This window comes from Gastrolobium bilobum, unplaced genomic scaffold (assembly GCF_033153095.1).
Source record: "Gastrolobium bilobum isolate Gb01-03AN ecotype WA unplaced genomic scaffold, APGP_CSIRO_Gbil_v1 utg40118, whole genome shotgun sequence".
Lineage (NCBI taxonomy): Eukaryota > Viridiplantae > Streptophyta > Magnoliopsida > Fabales > Fabaceae > Gastrolobium > Gastrolobium bilobum.
This window is the reverse complement of record NW_026899495.1, coordinates 17460-43853: the sequence shown is the minus strand read 5'-3', so window position 1 is coordinate 43853 and position 26394 is coordinate 17460. Positions and strand designations below refer to the sequence as shown.

The 26394-nt window shown below is 35.3% G+C and overlaps 1 protein-coding gene and 1 long non-coding RNA gene across 2 annotated transcripts; both read right to left on the bottom strand.

Annotated features, from left to right (window-relative positions):
- Nucleotides 1-1930: 1930 nt before the first annotated feature.
- Nucleotides 1931-18716, bottom strand: LOC133290658 (protein ACTIVITY OF BC1 COMPLEX KINASE 7, chloroplastic-like). The gene is made up of 18 exons (XM_061488776.1): nucleotides 18491-18716; nucleotides 17232-17820; nucleotides 16899-17042; nucleotides 16648-16773; nucleotides 16364-16451; nucleotides 15337-15430; nucleotides 15065-15158; nucleotides 14812-14866; nucleotides 14566-14657; nucleotides 14240-14410; nucleotides 7111-7167; nucleotides 6924-7007; nucleotides 6656-6740; nucleotides 3136-3197; nucleotides 2986-3060; nucleotides 2733-2837; nucleotides 2391-2532; nucleotides 1931-2284 (listed from the first exon to the last, which is right to left on the bottom strand). Exons 2-18 carry the CDS (start codon nucleotides 17808-17810, stop codon nucleotides 2211-2213), a joined length of 2127 nt encoding a protein of 708 aa, XP_061344760.1. The 5' UTR covers nucleotides 17811-17820; nucleotides 18491-18716; the 3' UTR covers nucleotides 1931-2210.
- A 4850-nt stretch (nucleotides 18717-23566) lies between these two features.
- On the bottom strand, nucleotides 23567-25824 carry LOC133290657 (uncharacterized). Its single transcript, XR_009748711.1, has 4 exons — nucleotides 25532-25824; nucleotides 25349-25448; nucleotides 24187-24268; nucleotides 23567-23725 (listed from the first exon to the last, which is right to left on the bottom strand). It is a non-coding gene; the product is annotated as an uncharacterized LOC133290657 (long non-coding RNA).
- Nucleotides 25825-26394: the final 570 nt, after the last annotated feature.

Here is a 26394-nt window from a genome sequence, read left to right as displayed (position 1 = left end):
AAATAAATAAGGGAAAATGTGAAAACCATTTTGACTAGCCCCATTTTTATTTAATTGTGAAAGAAACTGAAAACAAAATATTCAAAATAAAAAAGAAGAACATGTAAAAAAGAAGAAGAAAACAAGACGAAAAAGAAAAAGGAATGAAAGCACAATAATTTTCTGTCTTGGTCCAAAGTCTTGTCGAGGTGTTTAATTTTAACTTGGGTTCCTTATTGATGTAACTAGGATCATTGCATCTTTTAAGTCCTATGTATAAGAAATCATACACTTTCAACCCCCTCATTCTCTCAGATAAAGGGTAGATTCTCAATTACTTTGAAAATCCAAAATAAAAATTTAACACATGAACTTAATACAAATATAGGAAAACTTCGACCGAATGAATCACTTACTAAAATGTTATAAAAAATTATTTTTCTACATTTTTTCTACCCATTTCGTTAGAGTTTATGTCACATGAATTTCACTTATCTTTACTTTTTTTTTTTTTTTTTTTGTGCATACTTATCTTTACTTTTAGAAAATATGTATAATAGGAATAGTGAAGATTTGTTCCATGAACTTAATACAAATATAGGAAAACTTCGACCGAATGAATCACTTACTAAAATGTTATAAAAAATTATTTTTCTACATTTTTTCTACCCATTTCGTTAGAGTTTATGTCACATGAATTTCACTTATCTTTACTTTTTTTTTTTTTTGTGCATACTTATCTTTACTTTTAGAAAATATGTATAATAGGAATAGTGAAGATTTGTTCCATGCATAAAGCATGTGTATTTTAGTTGAAAAATTTTCTTCCAAAGGAAAATCATGGGTTTCTTTTCATGATTTGTATGTCTTTTTTTTCGTAATTTGTATTTTGACCCTAAATGGGGCTTAAACAAAAGTTTTGTCACGATTGTTATAAATTTTTTTTTCTTTTAGCTATTTACTTTTTCATATTTATATTATTAACTTTTTCCTTTATTTGTTTTTAAACCCATATATTAATAATTAATTTTTTTTTAATTATCCTACGTGTTTTTTCCTTGGAATGATAAAAATATAAAAAATGACAATTTTTATTTTTTGAAACTAAACAAAATAAACACGTATTCTTGTACCAAAACTAATTTAATAATAAGTTTATACTATTATTGGATTGAGACACGTGTCCTCGTGAGCCAAAACATGACCCCTTTTATTATGGGAAAAATTATTCTCATGTCACATGAGGTAAATTTTTTTCCTACACACCCTTCGACAACCGTGCAATATTTTTCTTTTCTTTCTTTTTTATTTTTTAGATAATAGATCCCACCACTGTGTCTATAACATGAAATTTCTTCTCTCATGCAACATGAGACGAGATAATCCCTTTATTATTCATAAAACTCGAATTGTTTGATTGTGTTTTATTTTTCATTTTTGTTTTTATTTTCAAAACTATTTTATATAGTGATTCACAAGAATTGAGTTTTTAGAAACATTGTTTCGAAAAGAATTTTAAAAAATAAAAACAAAAACAAAAACAAAATCTTCTCAGTAAATTCAATCTAAATATTTTTAAAGCCAAAAAAAAAAAAAAATCATTTGATTGATAAATTTTTTCTTGTTAACTTATTTGTATGATTTCTTTAATCATATATAAAAATTTAGATATATTTTTAAGAATAAAGAAAATCATATTATAAATTCAAAAAATTATTAAATTGAATTGTAATTGTTATTTTTTGATTCAAATAAAAATGTAAGGAGCATATGTAAGGAGACTTTTAATCACACCTGTGCAATCTTTCTATATGTTAGGAGAGTTTTCATAGTGCTCTAGTGTTTCTCCTTAAAAATTATTAGCTCATAGTGCTCAACACTCGAGGGTTTATTAGAGTTGATAGGTTCAATACCCGGTAAATGTTGGGAATAAGAATAAAAGGAAAGCCATATTTACTATTTAGGATGAAAATGAGGACAACAAAAAGTTGTATAGCTAACTATAATATTCATGGTTAAATGACAAATTTCTTTTCTACTTACAAAACTATATTGTCTTTATCATGGAGGAATAGTTTCTTGCATTTCATCACCCTCCAATCTTGTTTCTGTAAAACTTAGCTTTGTGTATGCTTATGTAAAAAATGTGAATGTTAATGTTTAAGGTAAGAAAATGGAGATAAAACTAATTTGCACATGCTTGAAGGAAATGAGTTTTGTTGGGAATAAAATTATATCATTTTCTCAAACTTATCAAGCTTCTTTACCCTTTGCATGGACCTGAAAAATAGCGTCAAAAAAACACCTGCATATGGACAATTTGATACCAATCAGTCACAAGAATAAAGATGATATGAACATGAACATAATCAAACAACATCTTGAGAAAAGCTATATGATGTAAAAGTCACCTGCACCAAGTAATGATACATTGGCAAAAACTTGATTGCCTTGGCTACTCAAAGTGACACCAAGATTTAGCAAGGTTCCTCCTAATACCGTATATATAGTAGCCATTTGTAATACTGTTGCTTTCCGAGCAGCTCTTTCAGACTAGCAAATCAAGTTGCACAGTTTCAAATGAGAAAAATAAATTTCAAAATGACTACCTACTTCGAACAGAATTTTAAGGAGACACCAAATCAGCCCTAAATAGAAATGGTTAATCTCCATAGGACAATACCAGATTCAGTATGATTCTGCATATTTGGACATGCAACACATGCCATGTGAAGAGAAAAGAAATTGCTCACCTCAAGCACCCGGACTCGAAGTTTCAAATCCCCTGCCTCAAGTTCCTTTACAAACTCCTCTATTCTTTGAACTCTATATGGCATTGATATGGAATTGGTTCTTGCCTAAAAATGTTCCATGAGACTTGTTATCAATGTAAGTGAATAGAAAATGCCATCATTGAAATAATACTTCACATCAGATTTTTGAATTATAAAGAAATATCATCTGGAATGAAAAGCTAAAATGAAAGTTTTGGGTAAGGTGTGGTACATCATCTGCTTGCTTCCTAAACTGTTCCACAAGTTGTGGCCCAGTGCGCTGCTTTTGCCTTATATCTAAAAGTTCCTGTCAGATAAGTATGTATGAGTACTACATTTTAACTAAGAATGAGAACAATGTCTGGTCATAGACAGTTTGAACCTGTGCATAAGGTGCAGCAATCTTCACAAAGGAGAAATCTGGATTGAGTACGTAACTTATGCCTGTCAGAAAAATTAAAGGACAAATAAAGATTAGATAATGAAGAAATAAAAAGCACAATTAAAAAACATTGTTTTTTCATTCTCATGCTATTGATCCTGCAAACAGGTTACTCTAAATCACATGAATGGTTAATTAAATTGAATATCATTTTTTATGATTATTCTGCACAGAGAGCCTATACATTAGGCAGACTTGGAGAAATAACTATGTGCTTAGAATAGAGCTAAATCTATGGCAAATAATTTGGGATCTGTGCTAACTGTATAATCTGTCATAATAATCATACAATCTACAATAATTACACAATTATTCTAATCATGGAGTCTTACAAATTACAATACTCCCCCTCAAACTAGTCAATGGATATCCATCATTCCCAGCTAGATAGAAAGATACCAAGAACTCTCTATGGGCAGTCTATAAGCTAGCACACCTACCAACTAAAGCCCCAAAGGAATATATGAACTAGTTATTAGACCACAATCTTATTTCTCCTTTATCAAGTGACAGTCTATCTCAGTGTGTTTTGTTTTGTCACGAATTTGAATTTGATTATGAGTGATACTAATGGCAGTTTTATTGTCATAGAACAGCTTCATACTTTTCTCTAAGATCATCCTATATAATCTTCATCAACAGAAGTTCACAAACTCCTTGTGCTATAGCTAAAAAATCAGCCTCTACACTTGATCGAACAACTACATTTTGTTTCTTTCTTTGCCTTGTCATTAAGTTTCCACCAAAGCACATACAATAACTAGAGGTTGATTTTTTGTCAATGACTGATCTAGCATAATCGTTTAGACATAAATTTTAAACCCCCGTGATTGTCACAATAACCCTTGCCCGCAGAAGGAACCAGAAACTGATGCCCTCAGCTATGTCACCACAACCAATATCACAACTTGATTGATAAGACCTCAATTTATGGGTAACTAGCCATCGCAAACCTAGTTTAATTAAGATCATGAAGAAGGGAAAACCTCTCCAAATTTCATTCAATAAAAACCTGATTCATTCTATTCTCACTGATATATGCTTTTTTAGAGGACAATTACTAACCGATCAAAAATTCAATATGCCTAAAATAAATTAAATAGATGATTACAATCCGATCAACTTTAAACACTTCGAGAAAGGGGAAAAAAAATGAAATTTTTCCCTAAAATTAAGATAGCTGATTACATAAAAAAAAATGGGCATTGAACATACCTAAAAAAAGGAAGCAATTAAGAAAAAAACAACACTAATAATTAAAATAAATTTTACAGAAAGAAACTTTGCAATCAATGAAGCTCAAGACACATTCCAGATCTTAACCCTCAAAACACGCGAACGTCCTTGAAAATGTGAGTCATGCTTAATGGGCAATAAATCTGATTAAGACTACATTTTTAAATCAACCCATTGAGTTTTTCCTTGAATTTCTTTTCCCGAGCTCTAATAACTTGATTGCATGGATCTTGGATCGAGATCTTTGAAGTTGTGCCCTTATTTCAATCAGATTACAACACAATTTAAGTCTCTGGTAAGTTTATGAATGAAAATGACATCAATCAAAAGTTTGGGAACATGAAGTACATTCTTTAAGTATAGGAATATAACCACAACCAACAGCTAAGGAACGTGATCCATCAACCTCGGTTGTAGTATGATTACTAGGAGAGTGGTAAGTCCAAAATTGAGAAGGAGAAAAAGGTCATATGGTCAGTATCACAAAAGTTAGTAACCCATGATTTGTCAAAACCAGTACTAGAAGCATTAAATGATTGAGAACATAGATTCTTACAAGTCATACCAAGAGAGCAAGTGGCAGAATTCTTAATGAGTGGAAATGAAGGTCCTTATATCTTTACTAGGGCAGCAACTTCCTCTATCATAGGTATCACCCTTATTTGTTGGTTTTGGATCTGGTGAAGTCGGAATTGCTAAGTTTCATTGGATACACTTGAACCCATCTGTACGACTGAGGACTTGTTCCTTCCAATGTAGTTTAAAATAATTGTCTTTGGTATGACCAAATTTTTTGTAATAGCTGGACCAATGACTTTTTTGGGTAGGCTTGAAGGTAGGCGGACCTAGCTGTTATCAAGGCTGATTTGTTAACAGGGTTATCATCAAGCATGACAGCTCTAACAATATAGAACACTTCAGAAAGTGAAGGGAGTTTCTCATTCTCCAAAATCTGAACTCGAATACTATACTCAAGAGTAAAGACTGGAGATAAACTCAAATATTCAGTCTATTTCAACAAAGCGGGTCAAAGTAGAAGTGTCCTTGTTGCATTCGGTTTTTAGATTCTGTTATTGATCTAATTCAATCCACAACCCGTGTCCCATACTAATCCATAACAGAAAGAGTTCCTTCTTTGGTGGCAAAAATCTTGGTTTCCAATTCAAAGCAAGTGGCTATGTTGTTTCATGGAGTATGTCCAGTGAGCTATGTCCCAAATTCTTAGGCAGTGGGGAGGAACAAGCAATTCTGCCTGATTATAGATGTCAGAGTTCCAGAGCCACGTCATGGTAAGAGACTCCTTATCATCCCATTCATCAAATTTTGGGTCACCTTTAGCAGTGGTTGTACCTTCAATGTGATTTAGTCATCGGTGACCTTTAATGGTGGTATGTATGACTTGTGCCCACTGTAAATAATCTTTCCGTTAAGAGGCCATTGGTATTAAGGTACATAGTGATTGAGGAACTGGGGGACTGGGTTGTGGCAGTTGTGTTGTTGGTTTTTGTGACTAAGATGGAGTCGAATGGAGGTTTTGTGATGTAATTAGTCTTGGTGTATTGGTGAGAGCTGGATGAGAGTGGTTGACGTGCACCTAGGTTCCTTGGCAAGAAAAAAGGATGAGAGTGGGAGAGACAGCCTGGTGGTTTTCGGTGCAGTAAGGTTCCTAGATGAGAAAATGGATGCAAGTGGGAAAGACAGCCGTGATTAAGGCTCACTATTGCGGCACGATTGGTTAACCAACTGGAACAAATAGCTGTGATGAAGGCCGGCTGTTGTGGCACAATAGGTAGATAAACGAAGTAGGTTGATCGGCCGCCAAAAAAATAGAGCCTCCTAAATTGAGGCATCAAATACCAACTTGAATGGAAAATTATAACTGAATGTTATTTCTAATGATAACTCTGTACAGAGAGTCAATATATTATATAAGACTTAGAGAAGTAATTATGTACCTGGAATAAAGCTAAATGTAAGGCAAAAAAATTTAGGATCTGTCCTAACTGTATAATCTATCCTAATAATCATACAATCAGCAAAACAATTATTCTAATTGTGGAGTCCCTACAACTCTATCCATAGGAAAGGATGGATTTATCATCTTATAGTGCACAATAATGTGAAATTAAATTAATAAGAAACAATGGGTATGTTTAAAAGAAACTTCGAAGAATGATCACCAATGGAGAGAGGGAGAGAGAAGGAAGGAAGAGAAGGAGCACACCTTCAAGTGTAGAAAATGCTCTAATAACAAAGGTGAAGGTAGATGGAAAACGGAATGGTTGGTCTTGTGCTATTGCAAATAAATCCTGCCACAAAAATCCATCAATAATAAATTGTATACAATAGAATCTGTAGATAATTGGGAACAACATAGTAAAACAATGATTTCCCATCTTCAGCTTATCCTCATTCACAATGAAACAATAATCCAAAATAATTATGAAGGAACTAAGAATTTCTTGATCCAGTATAACTAGATACTAACGTACCTCCCCAATTGCAGATAAAGTCTGCTGTTGATCTGGTGTCTGGCTTAGAAGATTGTCCAAGAAAAACTGTACAGATCTCCTTACCTGCAAGCCAAATTAATAAATTTATAAGATCAAGATATGGATCCTAATTTCAAATTGTTAAACAAATATCTTATAAAAGAGCAAAGGTGGTTGTATTCCTTACCGATGACAAGTCCCCAGTAGGTTGGAGTGCTCCAAGATCTATAAGGCATTGCATAACCTACACCATTGTTACTTGAAAGTTTAAGTAAATGTGAAAGTGACCCTGGTTCAAGTTCAGTGTAACTTCAGATTCCTTATTTTGGAGATTGTCACTGGTTAGCCAGTTAGATATTATTAAACAATCATTTCCCCTAAAAGCTCAAGTTATTAAGTGAAGGTTACTTTAGTAGTTTTATATTAGATTTATCTAGCAAACCCCCTCACACAAGAGCTCAATAGACTTGAAGGGTCGATAATGCACAGATCTACCTACTTGAGCTAAAAAATTCCATAATCAAATATTTATTAGAAGGAATTGGGGGCGGTAAGAATCAAACTCATGATCACAGGTTCTGATACCACTGTTATGCAATCAGGGAGAGGCCGCTCATACCACTGTTACGCGTGCTACCCCAATTAGTATTATTATAATTGATTGTATTTTCCCTATTTCCCTATTTTCTATGATTAATATTGTCATATCCTTGATTCCATTCAAGCCATGCTCATCTTTTGTGAGGCCGCTCTTACTGTTGTCTATGTCATCAACTATCTTCCTTCCTCTATTATAGGTAATGTCTCTTCTCCCTTCGCACGTCTCCACCACACCTCATCTAATTACAATTCTCTTGAGAGTCTTTGGCTGCAGTTGCTTTGTTCTTCTTCAATCCTGTGTACACCAAACTTGAGCCTGTGCTCATCTTTGTTGCTTTCTTGGTTATGGGTCTAAACACAAGGTCTATCGCTAGAGGGAATTCATCTCCTACCATGTTTGTATCTCTCGCATTGTCTCCTGTTAGAATATATTAAATATGATTAGATATGATAAGTCTGTAATTATTATGATTAGATATGATTAGTCTGTGATTAATTATGATTGTATTAGGTCTGGGCCTTTCACTTAAGCCCATTAGAGTCTCTATATATTGTAACCCTCTAAATTAGATCAATACACAACATATTATTTTGTGTTCAAGTTGGTATTAGAGCTCTTTTGTTCTGAGGACCCTCGCTTTCGCTTAGAAACCTTGTTTTTGCTTTAAAACCTAAGCCCACTGCTTAGGAGTCCTCTTTCTTTGCCGTGCGTCCTTCCGGCAAGCCATCTAGGGCTGTAAACAGCTTCTGAGTAATTTTCCAAACGCGTCAGCACCGTCGACGGCCACCGGAACCACCGTCCGCCACTAGGACCACTGTTCAGGCCACCGGAGACGTTTTTCCGGCGACTTTTCAGACCAGACGTCACGCAATCAGGACCGTCTCCTCCCGGCGATCAAGTCTGTGAAGGTCCGGTCACCAACGCATCCCTCACGCGCCGTCACGCGCCGCCCACCTCCTCTGCGCGTGGGCCTCACGCGCCACCTTCTACCGGCGCGTGTGCACTACTCCGGCAGCTTTTTCCGGCCGGTCTTGGACAGAGAAGCTCGCCTTCTCCTCCCCTTTCTGGATCTGTGATTGTTTCTCTGTGGGTCTGACTTTAGACGCGTGATTCTCCTTGATTGGATATCGTTTGCCTTCGTTTACGGCTTTTATATTTTATCTTTAAATGGCAGCAGCATCTCCTGATCTCTCGGAGGTTAACTCTCCTTCTATTGTTGCAAATATAGCTCAGTCAGACAATGCATCATTTGGTTCAGGTTCGGACTATGTTGCACTCCAAATCCCTCTCAGGAAGGCTTCTCCTCAGTCTCAGCCTTATACTGGTAATCTCGTTGCTTGTGTTTCTCATTCTACATCACTTGGCACTTGGATATTTGACTCCGGTGCTACCGATCATCTCTGTGGTAATAAGGAACTCTTTACATCTCTTACTTATTCTGATCATTTACCGTCTTTTACCCTTGCGGATGGAACCAAAGCCCCAGTTCGTGGGATTGGACAAGCTCGTCCGACCTCTACCTTGGCCCTGACATCTGTCTATTACATTCCTGGCATCCCTTATAACTTAATTTCTATTAGTAAGTTGATCCACTCCCTCACTTGCACCATTACTTTCTCTAACCATTCTGTTTCTGTGCAGGATCCGGGTACGGGGAAAATGATTGGAGTGGGTCGTGAGTCACGGGGGCTTTATTATCTGGATGTGCCTCGTCCTTCAGTAGCATGCTCTCTCACAGAATCTCCACAACTTATCCACAGTCGCCTTGGTCATCCAAGTCTTTCAAAGTTGCAGAAAATGGTTCCTCTTTTGTCCGGTCTTCAGTCTTTAGATTGTGTGTCATGTCAACAAGGGAAGCATACACGCTCCTCTTTTGCCAGTCGAGTCAATAAACGAGCTGATGCCCCCTTCTCTCTTGTTCATTCAGATATCTGGGGTCCAAGTCGTACCCTGTCCGTCTTAGGTTTTCGGTATTTCGTTACCTTTATTGATGATTTTTCCCGTTGCACTTGGACCTATTTAATGAAAAATCGTTCTGAGTTATTTTCCATTTATAAAAAGTTTTCTACTGAGATCCATACTCAATTTGGTATTTCTATTCGTATTATACGTAGTGATAATGCTAAGGAATATGTTTCTATTGATTTTTCTAATTTCTTGGCCACACAAGGTATTTTACATCAAACTACTTGTCCTCACACTCCACAACAAAATGGGGTGGCTGAACGTAAAAACAGACATCTCATTGAAACTGCCCGTACCCTTCTTATTCATATGCAGGTTCCCCTTCACTTCTGGGCAGATGCTGTACTCATCTCTTTTTTTCTCATCAATCGCATGCCTTCATCTGTGCTCCACAATGACATTCCTCATAATCTATTGCTTCCAGATGTTCCTCTTTATCCTCTAACTCCACATGTCTTTGGTTGTACTTGTTTTGTTCATGATCTCACTCCTGATAAGGATAAGTTAACATCCAAAGCCTTTCAGTGTATCTTTCTTGGTTATTCTCGTCTTCAAAAGGGTTATCGTTGTTATTCTCCCAACCTTAAGCGTTACTTAGTTTCCGCTGATGTCAATTTTCTTGATCAACAACCCTTTAATTCTATCCCATCTCAGATGTCACAGGTTGATCATGTACTTCATGTCCCTTTTCTTGACTTGTCTTTGCCAGCTGCAGGTGCTTCTATTCCAGATGAGCAACCTATTGCTTCTATACCTGAGGACTGTCCACTTCTCACCTATCAGCATCGCAAAACTGTGCCTCCTGTCGACTCGACTCTTGCTGACTCATCGCCTACTGCTGTTGCTTCTTCCCCTCCGGATCCTTCATCAGAGACTCTTCCCATTGCTCAAAGAAAAGGTACACGTACTACTCGTAACCCTTATCCTCTTTATACCTTTTTGAGTTATGACCGTCTTTCTTCACCTCATTTCACCTTTGTTTCTAGTCTTTCTTCTATTTCTATTCCTAAGACCACAGGTGAAGCACTTTCCCATCCAGGGTGGCGCCAAGCAATGCTTGATGAGATGACTGCACTTCATTCCAATGGCACTTGGGACCTTGTTTCTGCTCCTCCAGAGAAGTCTATAGTTGGTAGTCGCTGGGTTTTTACTGTGAAAGTTGGACCTGATGGCCATATTGATCGTCTCAAGGCACGTTTAGTTGCCAAGGGTTTTACTCAAATCTTTGGCCTTGATTATAGCGATACATTTTCTCCGGTCGCTAAGATGGCATCAGTCTGCCTCTTTCTTGCCCTTGCTGCTGTTCGTCACTGGCCACTCCTTCAACTTGACATCAAAAATGCCTTTCTTCATGGTGATTTACAAGAAGAAGTTTACATGGAGCAACCACCTGGTTTTGTTGCTCAGGGGGAGTCTGGAAAGGTGTGTCGTCTTCGGAAATCCTTATATGGTCTCAAGCAGTCTCCTCGAGCATGGTTCAGTCGCTTCAGTTCTGCTGTTCAGGCGTTTGGCTTAATCCGCAGTAAAGTTGACTATTCTGTGTTTTATAGGATTACATCTCCTGATAAGTGTATCTATTTGTTAGTCTATGTTGACGACATCATTCTCACCGGAAGTGATCAAGACGGAATTCGTCAGTTAAAACAGCATTTGTTTAGTACATTTCAAACAAAAGACCTTGGGAAGCTGCGTTACTTCTTGGGAATTGAGGTGGCGCAATCCAGACAGGGCATTTCTATCTGTCAAAGGAAATATGCCTTGGATATCCTAGAAGAAACTGGTATGTTGGGGAGTAAACCAGTTGATACACCTATGGATCCTAATGTCAAGTTATTGCCCGGACAGGAGGAGCCGTTATCTGATCCTGGACGTTATCGGAGGCTAATTGGGAAGCTCAACTATTTTACTGTGACTAGGCCAGATATTTCTTTCGCTGTTAGTACGGCTAGTCAGTTTCTTGATTCCCCTTGTGATTCACATTGGGATGCTGCTGTGAGGATCCTCCGATACATCAAAGGAGCACCAGGAAAAGGTTTGTTGTACTCAGATCAGGGAAATACAGAAATTTGTGGTTATTCAGATGCTGATTGGGCAGGATCACCCTCGGACAGGCGCTCTACTTCTGGCTATTGTGTCTTCTATGGAGGAAACAAAATTTCGTGGAAGAGCAAGAAACAACCTGTTGTTGCTCGATCTAGTGCAGAAGCTGAGTATCGTGCAATGGCAAATGCTACCTGTGAGTTAGTCTGGTTAAAGCAGTTGATTCAGGAGCTTCATCTTTGTGAACAGAAACAACCCATGACACTCATCTGTGATAATCAAGCTGCGCTACATATATCCTCTAATCCTGTCTTTCATGAGAGGACCAAACATATAGAGATTGATTGTCACTTCATTCGAGAAAAGATTCAGTCAGGAGAAATCAAGACTGCTTTCGTCAACTCCTCTGATCAACTAGCGGATGTCTTCACTAAAGCTCTTAGAGGTCCTCGGGTTCAATATATTTGTAACAAGCTTGGTGCTCACAATATATACGCACCAGCTTGAGGGGGAGTGTTAGAATATATTAAATATGATTAGATATGATTAGTCTGTAATTATTATGATTAGATATGATTAGTCTGTAATTATTATGATTAGATATGATTAGTCTGTAATTAATTCTGATTGTATTAGGTTTGTATTAGGTCTGGGCCTTTCACTTAAGCCCATTAGAGTCTCTATATATTGTAACCCTCTAAATTAGATCAATACACAACATATTATTTTGTATTCAAGTTTTCCTTTTGAGAGGATATCAGTTCTCATCCCTCTCCCAGTTCAAGTCTATTCCACCTCAACTCCTCTCATGACTAACCCCTCTGTTGATCTCTTTCCTACTGATTCTGATGTAGGTAAGTGGTTCATCAGATCAAATACATTCAAACCATTCCTGCTGAAGAAACCCTTGTTACTGATCCTTCCCCTGAGCTTCCTCCTTCCTCTCTTCCTGGATGACCATAACAGGTAAGAACTACACCTACCGACCTAGTTGTGAAACTACAATCCTAGTAGTATAAATAGGTGTAAAGGTCCGTTTGAAAAAAAAAAACACTGTTGAGATATATAAAATCATTAATATAGCCTCACCCAATAGCTTAAGCTTTTGGGTTGAATTGGTTCTTTACATAGTATCAGAGCCTCGGTGTACCGGGTTTGATCCTCACCGCCCCCCACTTTCTTTCTAGTGGAATTTCTTTCTTCGCACAGGTAGGTGGGCCTGTGCATCGTCCACCCTTCAAGCCCTCTCGTGTGCGTGTTGAGATATATAAAATCATAAATATAGTCTCACCCAACAGCTTAAGCTTTTGGATTGAATTGGTTCTTTACAAACACTTTTTAGCAATACCAAAATTTCTCAAGTCTCACTTTTTCCTCAACAGTTTCTCACAAACACAATAACAGAAAAAAAGAGCTTTGTAAACCATAGCTGGAAAGACAAATCAGCAAGAACAGCAGTCAGAGGCAGGGAACCAGTGACTAAGTCGGAATTTGGATGGAAAAGGGAAGCTGGCCTTATTTGTGGAGGTTACTGAAGAAGAGAGCTAGAGATACACAACAATGATTGGCCGGAAAAGCTAACAAAAAGGGGCAGTATGTGGATTGCATTCAAGACAAAGAATGTCTATTTTCCAAAAAAGGTGAGCAAGAAAGTACATAAACAGAAGCATCAGCGAATGTGTTTTTTCGTGATGAAACTGGTGAGATTCCACAGAAAATGGAGGGAAAGTGAACATATCCACTAATGATGGCTGGAAATGGGCAAGGTAGCTGTAAGTAGGAAGAAAATCAGAGCTCTGGTTGATTTGGATCAAATCTTAATGAGACCAAATGAGCACAAGAAAACAACGATTACCATAGGCCAGAAACGTAAACACAGACACCTGAAACTAAATCTTAGTGAAAATAGAAGACACCTAATAAATTAGTTTAATATTGAGGAACTCGACAATGGAATAGTAACGAGATGAGATCATATAAGATGGTTCCTCTGTTATTTAAATTGTGATTACCATCAATCAAGGTGCCAATGTGAAACTAATTTGCAAACTTACATCTTAATCACCAACTAACAATTAGCTATTATCATAATTACAAATTGACCATATATTCCAACATCAACATGTGCTAAATATGTTGATGAATCTAGACTAGTATTCTAACATTAACAAATGGATAGTGATGACACACGAATGCTCAAATTATATAAAAAAATTGTTTATATGCTGTAGTTGCAATATATCACAGATTTCAATCAGATGGCAAAAGTGGCCATACCATTTACATTGTAAATAATCGGATGACAAAATTCATTACAGGTTATCATCACACAAGATTCATTCCATGTTATAGTATAATTTCTGTATCAATATACTTCGACTTAGCACAAATTTTGAAGCACTCAATTTTATCCGTCAAATAGTGTCAGAAGATATTAAAGTGGGAAACACACAGATATCCTACTTCTTAATGCAACTATTCTGTTACTAATTGGCGGTTAAAATTCCTGGTTAAATTTCATAATTTAGCATCTATCAAGTTTCGTGTAATGTTGAACCATCTTATGCATCTTTGCTTCCCAAGAAGACACAAACAGGCAGAGAAAATAAGAAAATATATTTTCAAAATAGCTTATCAGGATATCAGATTGTAATTTGAAAGGACAATGCTCCAAGTTTTAAATAATGCAAGTATAGCAGGAAAACTAGACCTTTTTGGCATCCTTCTCATAAACAGCATAAAACAGTTCAAGCAGTCTCGCACGTGTGAATGATTTTATCTCCCCCATCATGCCAAAGTCATAATAAATAATTGCTTCATCAACATCAATAGCAAGATTTCCAGGATGTGGATCGGCATGAAAGAAACCTGTTCTCAATATCTGTAAAGCAAGCAAAATTTAATACTCAGAATATTTTTATTTACACCTATCATGAAGCAACAATTTCTTTTTTCTTTTTATAATTTAACATTAGAGATGACCATATTTAGCATCAGATGTTAGATCAATTTTCAGAGAGAAACAAGGCTGTGAACCTGAATCAAGTATGCCTCAATAGCACGTGATGAGATCCGTAATCGATCATAACCACGTGAAGTTAACATATCCACTTGATTTATTTTGATACCTGTTCCCAGAAGTAAAATCAAAGTAGGAGCAGTTAAGAAACTAAGCTCAATGCCGTAATGACATATACAACACTTCAAGGAAAGAAAATTATTAGCTTCCACTTCTAAAGAAAGAGAAGAAAAAAAGGAATATGCACTAGTCAAGATGAAAACCTGGCACATACTCCAAGGTCAACACCTTTGTTGCAGTATAATCCCAATAAACCAGCTACAAAGGCAAAAATGAAGGATATGTGATTAAAATTAAAACTGGTGCTAGACATTGGCAATTTATACAGGCTACATTCAATAAGTTTGTAATAAATTAGGCAGGAGATTAGGAACGTCGGAGGGATAAATTAACTTTCAAGGAAGCTTAAACTAGCTGAATATTCAATACGATTTAGTGTTACAGCAAGAAACATACAGGTACTCGGACCCACTTTATGTTTCGAAAATCTCGGCGGAACCTGTCAGCATTCTTCCCTTCATTTATATAATCTATTTCTTGATACAAAATCCTGAAAAGCAGCATGTACAGGATAATATAAATTATATAAGGCAATGTACCAAGAATTAGAAATGATGACAACAGTAACTAGTGACAGTATATAAATGAAGCCCAAAAAGAGTTACTTAGACTTTTACTATACTGAGGAAAGGTGAAATTTGTTTAAACACAATGGTCGTATTACTTACATTGCACACTCTTCATATATACCGACCCAATCTCTAGTTGGACCACCTAGAGTTTCACTTCTCTGAAAATACTCTGCTATCAGCTTTAGGTTTCCTGGATGGGACAAGCAAACTTGTTAGAGTAACAAACATAATTACAAAAATTATCAAGCTTTAATCTCACTAATTGGGATAGTCACAAGCAAAACTAACTCACAATAATTGGTAATATTAAAGCTCAATGCAGATATTGAAAAATAACTCAGCCAGACCCATTGATCAGATTAGATTATGAAAAAATAAAGCAGTCTTCGAAACAAAGTTTCTAAGATTTCAGAAGAAGATACAACATATAAATAAGCATATCCTTTCTTGGAATTTCGTTACAGCAATGTATGGAAGTACATTACAGGCACTGATTGAAGCATGTAAGATTCCTCTCTCTCAGCCAAGTAGAACCTAGCTCTTTTCGCTTGATCTAAACAGACCTACCAAATCAGTCACAAAAAAGGCTGATAAACATGCTACAACTTTTAAAATTATTTATCACAATTCTTCTCGTCATCACTCAAACTCCCGCTCCCCCCCCACCACCACCAAAAATATAGGAAAAGAAAAGAAAAAAACACATTTGCTAGGTTCAACTACCATTTATCTATACACTATTTGAAAGAAAAAGGAACCGTGGAACCATGCAATTTACTGCAACTTCAATTACTTTTCAATATACTTCACCACGTGACCAATATTATCTGCAAGTATCTAAGTCATTGCCTTGACACTGGACTACTCGAAGTCATGGAATTAAATGATGGAGGAAAATTTTGGGGGAAATAGCAGATGACGGTATCAAAGTCTATGCAACCAAATGGTAGAGTTTGATGCTCATCATCCCCATGCTCATTATAGGTTGCATTAAAAGTAATACCTCTTTCTAAGCTTGTAACTAAGAGCTTAAGCTTTTGGAATCAATGGTACCATGGTGACATTAACCTTATCAAAATCACAAGTTGTTGCAAATGGCAGAAACAAAATGAGCACAACTTACGCAAGTCAATGTCAAAAAGCTTTTTCAGGCCAGGCCTTTGAACTTTGACAACTACTTTTTCTCCATTGTGCAGGATAGCACGATGAACCTACAAATAGGGCCCCCAAAATTCATGTAAAAAAGAACTGAATTATCTCATCTGATTGTCTGTACTGCAAAGAAGCTGCAGTCAAATTTATAGTGAATATCACTACATGAAGGCCACTGCTAATATCAATACACTAAGATCATTTGTTTGACTACAAGAAGTGTGAAAAATGATAGTCTTCACAGGCTTAATTCACCTGACCAAGACTAGCAGCAGCAATTGGCCGATCTTCAAACTCTTTAAACAATACATTAACGGGAGCTCCTAATTCACTCTCAATAAAGCCTCTTGCTTTTTCTGGGGAGAAAGCAGGAACCTTGTCCTGAAGATTGTTATATTAAGAATTAAAAATATTAATACATCAAGTCTGGATCCAAGTTTCAACTCTACATTAAAGAATCTCAGATGAGCCTGAAAATTTTTTTAACAAAAAGTTTACAAAATAACCTGCAATTTTGCAAGCTCATCCACAAATTCACGGGGAAATAGATCTGATCTTGTTGATGATAACTGTCCAAGTTTAATAAAAGTTGGACCAAGCTGTAATACACACTCCCTTAGCCATGAAGCAGTTTTCTGCCTTCTGCTTTTCTGAAATGCAATGTTAAAGTACTTTATGACAGCAAAGCGTGAACACAAACAGAAACTTAATCAATAAAAAAAAATAAAAAAATCCTAATAGTCTGAGTGCTGAAGAAATGTATGTTGAGAGGATATCTCCAGCAATGATTAAAGTCAGGAAGAGAATAATTTGGCAACAAAAAAACTTGTAGAACCTACCTGCTTTTCTTCAGTAAAGCCACCCAAATATGCCCATTTTGCATTTTCCAACAGAACACGAATGCGTAAAGAAATAACAAAAGACCAAACATCAATAGACCTCTGCCAGGAATTGTAATTTTCATTGGCCCAACTGAAGCCTTCATCTGAGGGCAAAACTTTTAGCTCTTCCAACGGTGGGAGTTCTTTAGAGGTTCTGGATTTCATTGTCTTTGTCAAGGCTGGGGTAGGATCTCTTCTTACCAAACTTGCTCCGTTAACACCTTGCTTTGAACCCCTCCCCATCTCCACTTTATTCTCTGACGTTGTCTTTCTTTTCACTATCTCACTTGCTGGTACCAATTTAACAGCTCTACCATTGATACCATATTTTGATGGAGGCAATTCTGTCTGTCTCATCTCCACCAGGAGTTTGGGAAATTTATCATTCCCTGACTTATCAGATGTTGACCTTTTATTCTTTGACAATTTATGAACAGAAATTGAGCCTGAAAAACTGAGGTTGTCTAGTGCTCTTTGCGGATTTGCCAACTCTATATTATGACAAAAACTACCATGCAAAGCCATTATTACAGCCATTTGGAGATACCTTGAAAAAACATCAACATAGACACAGTAAGAAAATGAAATGATAAATGTGAAGTTAGTTCTAAACTCCAGTTAGAAAATCAATCAAGATAATTTAGAAGCTAAAAAGTGAAAAGAACAAGGCTTGAAGGAGAATAAGAGGAGGGCAGGTCGAGGTTGAAGGATCAAAGTGCCAAAAAAAAGTATTAAGATCTTCAAATGGCAAACAAGAAATAAATGAAATTCAAATAATTTGGCAACGGCTCCATTCAAGTGCCATACCTTTCTCTTAACAAGGTTCAATAGAAACCCTAACACAGTATGCTCATCATGTTGTTGGTCAAAATAATTTTTAGGTTTGAAAGAAAGGAAGTGTTTTTCAATGCCAAATAAGCATAGAAGAAAACTAACAAATAAAACATAAAGGTGATGAAGTCTATCTCAGATAATCTGTTATCATATATTAAACTTGAATAAGAAAAAGCAAATCCTACAGCCATCAATTGAAAAGCTTAAGACTCTGATATCAGTTATTCCCAGACTGAATATCAAGTAGCAATTAATTTGATAATCAATAGAAACACCAAACAGAAGAATATTCTATAAATCAATCGATTAACAGATATTTAATTTCACTTGGACAAATTTTATTAGGAAACTTAAAGCAACTAGAATCAAAACATTGTTTGTACCTTAACCCTTTGACTCTAAAGTGAAGACAGATTTAGGAAACCTTTGCAACAGAAGGGATATAGAGAAGAGGCCTCAGTTATCTGAACTGCACTAACAGTATCATTTACCTAGGACCCTCAAATCATTAAGATTAAATCTACTAGTAATTTTAATCAAATTTACAAGGGATATTACATACCCACTTGAGAGTTAACTTACAGAATAACATTACCAATTGATAAAACATAATCAAAAAATTCAAATTTAGAAAAAGAGTGAAAATGGAAGGTTGTTACATACCTAGGATAATAGAGAAACTTTCAAAGACCACAGATTGACTATGATGTTCTTGTTTCTATGTTTCAACTGTTAGACAAGTGGTTGAACATGGAACACAACTAATTCCCACAATATTTAGTTCTTTTTTTGTTTCCTCTTTAACTTTTGTAGTAACGACAAAACAGAAGTAGATCTTCAACTACCGCCAGACTCAGAACGTAAGCTCGGGGGCGTGTGGGTCCCATCAAAACGTATGAAAGACTATTTTTTTGGGGTGGAAAAAGGTATGGTCCTCTTTGCGTGGGATAATATATGTTAAAATAAGTTAGGGTACTTTTTTCGTCACTTAGATTTTGCATTTTTATTTTTTTTGTTGAGCGGATTTTGCATTTTATATGCATGGAATATGGTTAGTTATTAGCTATTAAAGTAAATTAAAAATAAAATATGAAAAATACTCCCACAAGAATCAATTAGTAAAGGGTTTTTCAGCTTAATCAATAATTTTGAATTTCTGAATATACAGCTATATTAAAAATTTAGTAAGAAGAGTCTTAATGTCCTTCAAAGAAAAAATTTAAAACAAAATAAAATATAAAAATTATTTCCCCTGTTTAAGGAAAGTGTATACTTTTCCTAGACATAATTTGTCTAAACTATTCCTAAGCAGAACTAGTTTTAAATATAGTTTTTTTATATATTATCATAGGGATATGTTATTTTACCTACCCTTATATTATTTATCTTTGTCTATCCCCCTTAATACCGTTCGATTACAATCTCATCCAACGATCAATATTTGTGATATAAAAAAATCTTTTTTTTTCTTTTTTATCCTCACTTTCTCTCGTACCCTTTCTCTCTCCTCCTCTTTCTCTCTCCCTCTGCGACCAATACCTATACCTATTTTAAATCATCCGTCCAGATCCTTCTAATCTCTCCATTTCTATTTTTTTTTTTGAACTACAAGCAATAGATGTGAACGCAGATTCACAGTGAATACCTATACTTATTATTGAACTCTTTGTAGTTGTCTTTGTCGTATTCATCGTGGAATGGAGGTAGTGGCAGTTCTTTCCGATCAGAAGAAGCATGGAAAAGGTACAATAAGCGATTTTATGAGGAAAAAGTACTGCATTTTTTTTTTAGTAAAATGACTATCCGTTCACTTTTGTTTAAATCTTGTTCGATTTGTTGCAATTGCTTCATAGAATTGTTTCATTAAAAATAAAGCAACACATTTCTTAGTATTATTTTAGGGTTTTATTTCTCTCATGTTGTAGGAGATAACTATCTCATACCATAGACACATGGTGTGGTGGGATCACCACCCATTAAAAAAGAAAAAAGTGGTGGCACATATTTTTAGGGGAGAGTAACATGAGATATTTATCTCATATAAAATGAGACAACAATTTCCCATTATTTTAATCAAGTTTTTACGGTATTATTGAATTATATGTTAATAGGGAAAGGTACAATTAATTACAACTAGAGTTTAATATGAAAAACCTAATTAAAGATTTGTTGGATAAAAACTTAATCCTAGCTAATTTTGAATTCCTAGCTGCCAAAATTAGCTTGGTCTTGAACTGAAAAATAAAACCAAAAGAAACCACTGAATGGTTCTTAATACCTGATGATCTCGCATAGGATTCCAGTCATGCTCCACAAAGACAAGGGTATCTGCAGATGTCAGGTTCAAACCAAGCCCACCCACTGCATATGGATAATTTTATATAATTTCAAAAAATTAAGTTACATTTACAAGAGAAATAAATAGGTAGATCAATAAAGACAAGGTGAAAACTTTTTACCATGTGTTGTAAGCAGTAAGACATCAACGGTAGGGTCTGAATTGAAAGCTTTGACAATATCAAAATTCAAGTTTTTGTTGAAAATGTTCAGCATATACCAGAACACTTCATTTTGCAACGTTGGCGCAAGGAAGGAAATGATGCGTTAAGTAAAGACAGAGAAATGTGTTTTCTTAATGGAGATGGATTGGTTCACAGCCTTCACCTAAGCTCTAAATGTAATAGACTTATTGAGCTTGCACAAAGGTCAGATGAAGCATTTCAACTACAAAATGTTAAATTTCTACATAAATGGTAGGAAAGTGATTTGGTTACATACTAACTACAAAATATCAGATTCCAAATCAGATTGATTTACTAATAAATAAAATTATCAACAAGTAGCAAGAAAATCAGCACGTTAGCTTTTCATTTTTATAAGGAGTATATAGTAGACATATTTCTACCTTCCTGCAATAGTTTGCAATATGCAGAACAGGTAGTGCCGGAGAAAGACATTATTAAATGCCATACGCCCTTCCAGTAAACTAAGAAGAGTAACAAAAGTCTGGCTTGTGATTTCATCATTTGATTTCAATCCATCTCTCATCAGACATAGCCTCATCACATGGGTGGCCAGTTTCATTTGCCCTGCAATCAAAGAATGTAAATTTTCCTACACATAATAAAGGGGAAACTAAAGATGTATATGAAAGAATAAGTATGAGAAACAGAGTAAGAGTAGGTGGGATTTAGGTTAATTACTTTATATTTCTCTCTCCCTTTCACTCTTTTTACTTTAATTATTTTTTTAAAAATGTTACAACCAGATTTAAACAATAATTTAATATTAACCGTCCAAAACCAAAATTTGGAGAAATTATATATAGTTTGAAATTAGTGCAACTTTAGAAGGATTTTATAAAAAGTTTTAATTTCACCAGTTCTGAAACAATTTTCTAGTTTGCCAAACATCTCCATAGATCCTCTCCATTAATGCTTCATCTGAAATGCTTAACACATCATCTCCATTGTTAAGTAAAGATGTAAATTGAAATGCTTCATCTGACCTTTGTGCAAGCTCAATAAGTCTATTACATTTAGAGCTTAGGTGAAGGCTGTGAACCAATCCATCTCCATTAAGAAAACACATTTCTCTGTCTTTACTTAACGCATCATTTCCTTCCTTGCGCCAACGTCGCAAAATGAAGTGTTCTGGTATATGCTCAACATTTTCAACAAAAACTTGCGTTTTGATATTGTCAAAGCTTTCAATTCAGACCCTACCATTGATGTCTTACTGCTTACAACACATGGTAAAAAGTTTTCACCTTGTCTTTATCAATCTACCTATTTATTTCTCTTGTAAATGTAACTTAATTTTTTGAAATTATATAAAATTATCCATATGCAGTGGGTGGGCTTGGTTTGAACCTGACATCTGCAGATACCCTTGCCTTTGTGGAGCATGACTGGAATCCTATGCGAGATCATCAGGTATTAAGAACCATTCAGTGGTTTCTTTGGGTTTTCTTTTTCAGTTCAAGACCAAGCTAATTTTGGCAGCTAGGAATTCAAAATTAGCTGGGATTAAGTTTTTATCCAACAAATCTTTACTCAGGTTTTTCATAGTAAACTCTAGTTGTGATTAATTGTACCTTTCCCTATTAATATATAATTCAATAATACCGTAAAAACTTGATTAAAATAATGGGAAATTGTTGTCTCATTTTATATGAGATAAATATCTCATGTTACTCTCACCTAAAAATATGTGCCACCACTTTTTTCTTTTTTAATGGGTGGTGATCCCACCACACCATGTGTCTATGGTATGAGATAGTTATCTCCTATAACATGAGAGAAATAAAACTCTAAAATAATACTAAGAAATGTGTTGCTTTATTTTTAATGAAACAATTCTATGAAGCAATTGCAAAAAATCGAATAAGATTTAAACAAAAGTGAACGGATAGTCATTTTACTAAAAAAAACTGCAGTACCTTTTCCTCATAAAATCGCTCATTGTACCTTTTCCATGCTTCTTCTGATCGGAAAGAACTACCACTGTAACACCCTGTAGTACTCCGGTTGTTAACATCCATAATATTTAGCATACACAGTGAAAGACTTTATTTTAAATAATAATAAAGCGTCTTATAAAATACGAGTTAACTTTTTCCAAAATATTTTCTAAAACATTTTCAAGCGTTCATCTGATATATTGCATTTACGTGACATTAACGTCTAAATCTACTAATTAAAACCATTGGCCATCTCAATTGACCGTTGACCATCCGTATGTGACCTTAAGTATCATTCCTGACAAAGTCTCACGGACAGCATAACGGCTGTATTTCAGATAACTATCTGATAGTAGGGGTGTTCGCGGTCTGGATTGGATCGGTTTCGGAAGCAAAAATTATCAGATCCAATCACTTCGGTTTGTTCATGTAATCATCCATTCGGTTTGGATTTTTTTTCAAATCTGATCCGATCCATTCCAATTTTTTTCGGTTTGGATTGGATCGGTTTTCGGTTTTTTAAAAATCCTAAAATTTGTTTCATGATTATTGTGCAAATAACAACTTTTGTATATATTGATTTGTAAATTTATTTATTTTTTGAAATACAAAAGTATCAATATACGATAATGTAGGTTTTTTTTGAAATATTATTGACGAGATGTGACTAGGTTTTTTTTCTTGGGTTTAGTTGATAGGTTAATAGGTATTCGATTTAGAAATTTTTGGGTTATAATTAGGAATAGGCCCAAGTAAGTAGAAGGGAATTAATATATTGGATCAGTTTTCATCAACTCATCCGAAAACCGATCCAATCCAATTAAAATTTTCGATTTTTTTTCGGTTTTCCGTTTTTCGGTTTTCGGTTTTTCGGTTCGGTCACCGCGGTTTGAATCGGTTGATGAACACCCCTATCTGATAGATACAATAATTAAACAAACAGCTCGCAAGTCCAAATAACTGAATACATACATCAAGTCTAATTATCATGAGCCAAAGTAAATACATAACATAATCTCAACATAAGATAATTGGACATGTTAATGATTATACATGTCATCACAGAGTCTAGTCATAATATAAATAATTAGCAGCATCATCAACTACTCCAAGGCGGGGGCCTTGCCTCTAGAAGCATCACTGCTACTCTGAGTACCTGAAATGATGTTCCCAAACGGGATGAGATAACCACATTTCAGTAAACTCAAGGTTCTTAGAGAATTCTCTAATCCCCTGAGCCCACTTCCTTTATATATAACAATCATACAACATAAACATAGCATCATCATATCGTTCTTGTGTAACCCCGAGGTCAAAGCCATAGACGGTTACACATGTGTGACTCCAGGGTCAAGCCATAGACAGTCAACATAACCTCTGTATGAAATAGCTTCCAGAGTCAAGTCATAGGCAGCCTACATATCTTTATCACTAGCCAGGATCCTCATAACATATATCATCAGTGCATCATCATAACATCAAGATCATACAACATCTATATGAATGTGAATGAATGCACATATACAGTATACCACATACTTTCATACAATACAACCATAATGCCCACCATAATGGTATAGCCACAAGAGAGAGGAGCAACCAGAACCAAGAGCTTACCTCACTGAGCTTATCAAGCCCAACTCCAATATTATACGTATGCTCCAATACAATCCTCAAGTGCAAGGATCTCTAGGTACACCTAGAGTAGGAATCATTCACATCATTAATTACATAGTAATTAATCAAGTCATATACAAGACTTAACCATTTAATGATTCCACTTTCCATACTTATATGCCAATAATATGATGCCCTTTACAAGTCTAGACCAATTATTATATAATTACGTATTTTTGTGCATTATTACCTTCAACTTCAATCTTCAATCACTTACATAAATTAGAATCACATTTTAGGCTTACTTAGGTAACTTAGATTATTTTCACGCATCCAAGCCATATATATACTCACTTTTACTAAGGGGTTCCTATAAGCCCACTTAGCCTAAATCTCACTTTTACTATTTTCTCATATCTGTACATGCTTTTGTTTTCCAGTCACTGTGCACAACTCACTAGTTATAAAATTTTCATCTTTTAGTATATTAATCTAGACTCAATTACCTTTCCAACAAGGTATCACACACCTTAATCAGAGCTATATAGCTCAAGTTATGATTTTTGAAAGTTCAACTCACAAATCTGTTTTTAGGCAGTGCAGAGAATCCCAACATCCCTCACTGTTTTCGTTCCTGTGAGAGTTTCAGAAATCTGATCTCTCTCAAATTTTAATATGTTGTAGTATACATCTATAGATTTAATTTGAGGTATCATAAGCTTAATTTGAGTAAGTAATGAGAGAGATATGAATTTTACAAGTTGGACCTTTAGAATTGTTCCTGCACTATGCGAGTTTGGGCAGTCTGGACTCAAATTCACTTTCTGGACAAGTAACAACAGATAATACTTTCAAATTTTAGGACAATATAAATTACATCTCTAGATTTAAAATGAGGTATCATGAGCCTCATTTTACCAAGGGATCAGGGAGATATCACCCTCCCAAGTTAGGGTATAAACTAAGATTTTTAAGTTCATTTCATTGTCCTTTCTTTAACTAATTAGTCCCAACACTTAATTAATCTACTAATCCATGATTATCTTATTTTTAACACAAGTACTCCACCTTATACTCAAGAGGTCAGAATCGTCATGTGTCTCTTTTAGGGTTCAAGTTCATCATTTTCTATGAAATCCATACAAGGATTCAAAGATTATACCTTTACACATCAATCAACCATTTCTTGGTTCAAAACTCACACCTTTAGCTCCAAGCTTCACTTTTTACAAACAAGGATGATCCTTTAAACAAGAACACACCTTCAAAAATATGCTCAAGAGTTAGAGCTCAAGAACACAAGAGAGAAATATGAGATTTTTCAAGAAATATTTAGGAAACTTACACAAAACTCAAGAGAATCAAGAACACAAGTGATACTCTTCAAGAGAACTCAAGAACATAACTCCATAACTCCTTGGACCTTCAAAGCCATGGCTGTTCATGAGGATATTAACCACAATAATTTGCTTCACACCATGAAAATGGTATGGTTGTGAAGAGGTGAGTGAGGAGAACAAGTTTGGTGAAGGAAAATTGGTGATTTGAAGAGGTTTTGAAGGAGAGATTCTAGAGAGAAGTTAGAGAAAAGTTTGAAGCTCCAATTTTAGAGAGAAGACTCTACTTACTAGCTTCTTATTTCCCTTAAGGTTGTCATGATTTTAGAGGAAATACAAAATGAAAATGTTTGGTCATCAACAATGAAAACCAATGACTAATAAGCTAAGGCATTGTCTAATTTGCTTAAATCTACTTTGTCCACTTTCTCAACCAGTATATCATTCTCTTTCAATTGATTCCCTCCCATTTAGACTTATTGGTCCGATCACTAACTAAAGGAAGAGGAGACAAGTCCACATGAGTAAAAAAAAAGAAGACAAAGCTTTACTAATTAATGGAGGGATGTATCCAGAAACAATTAATGAAGGGATGTATCCAAAAACAATTAATGGAGAAGACAAAACTTTGAAAATTAATGGAGGGACCAACTTTGATAAATAATGAAGACACTAAGTCCTACTCCACATGGCTCTACATGGCTGATCATGAATCAAAAGGAAGGCAATAAGATTTCTATTTAATTCATCACCAATAAAACTAGTAACCTTAGAAACTAGTTAATTACTAGACTAATAACTTTGAGATGTAACATAACACTAATTCATGCTCATCCTACCAGAATTTTCCTAATATCCTTATACTTAAGCA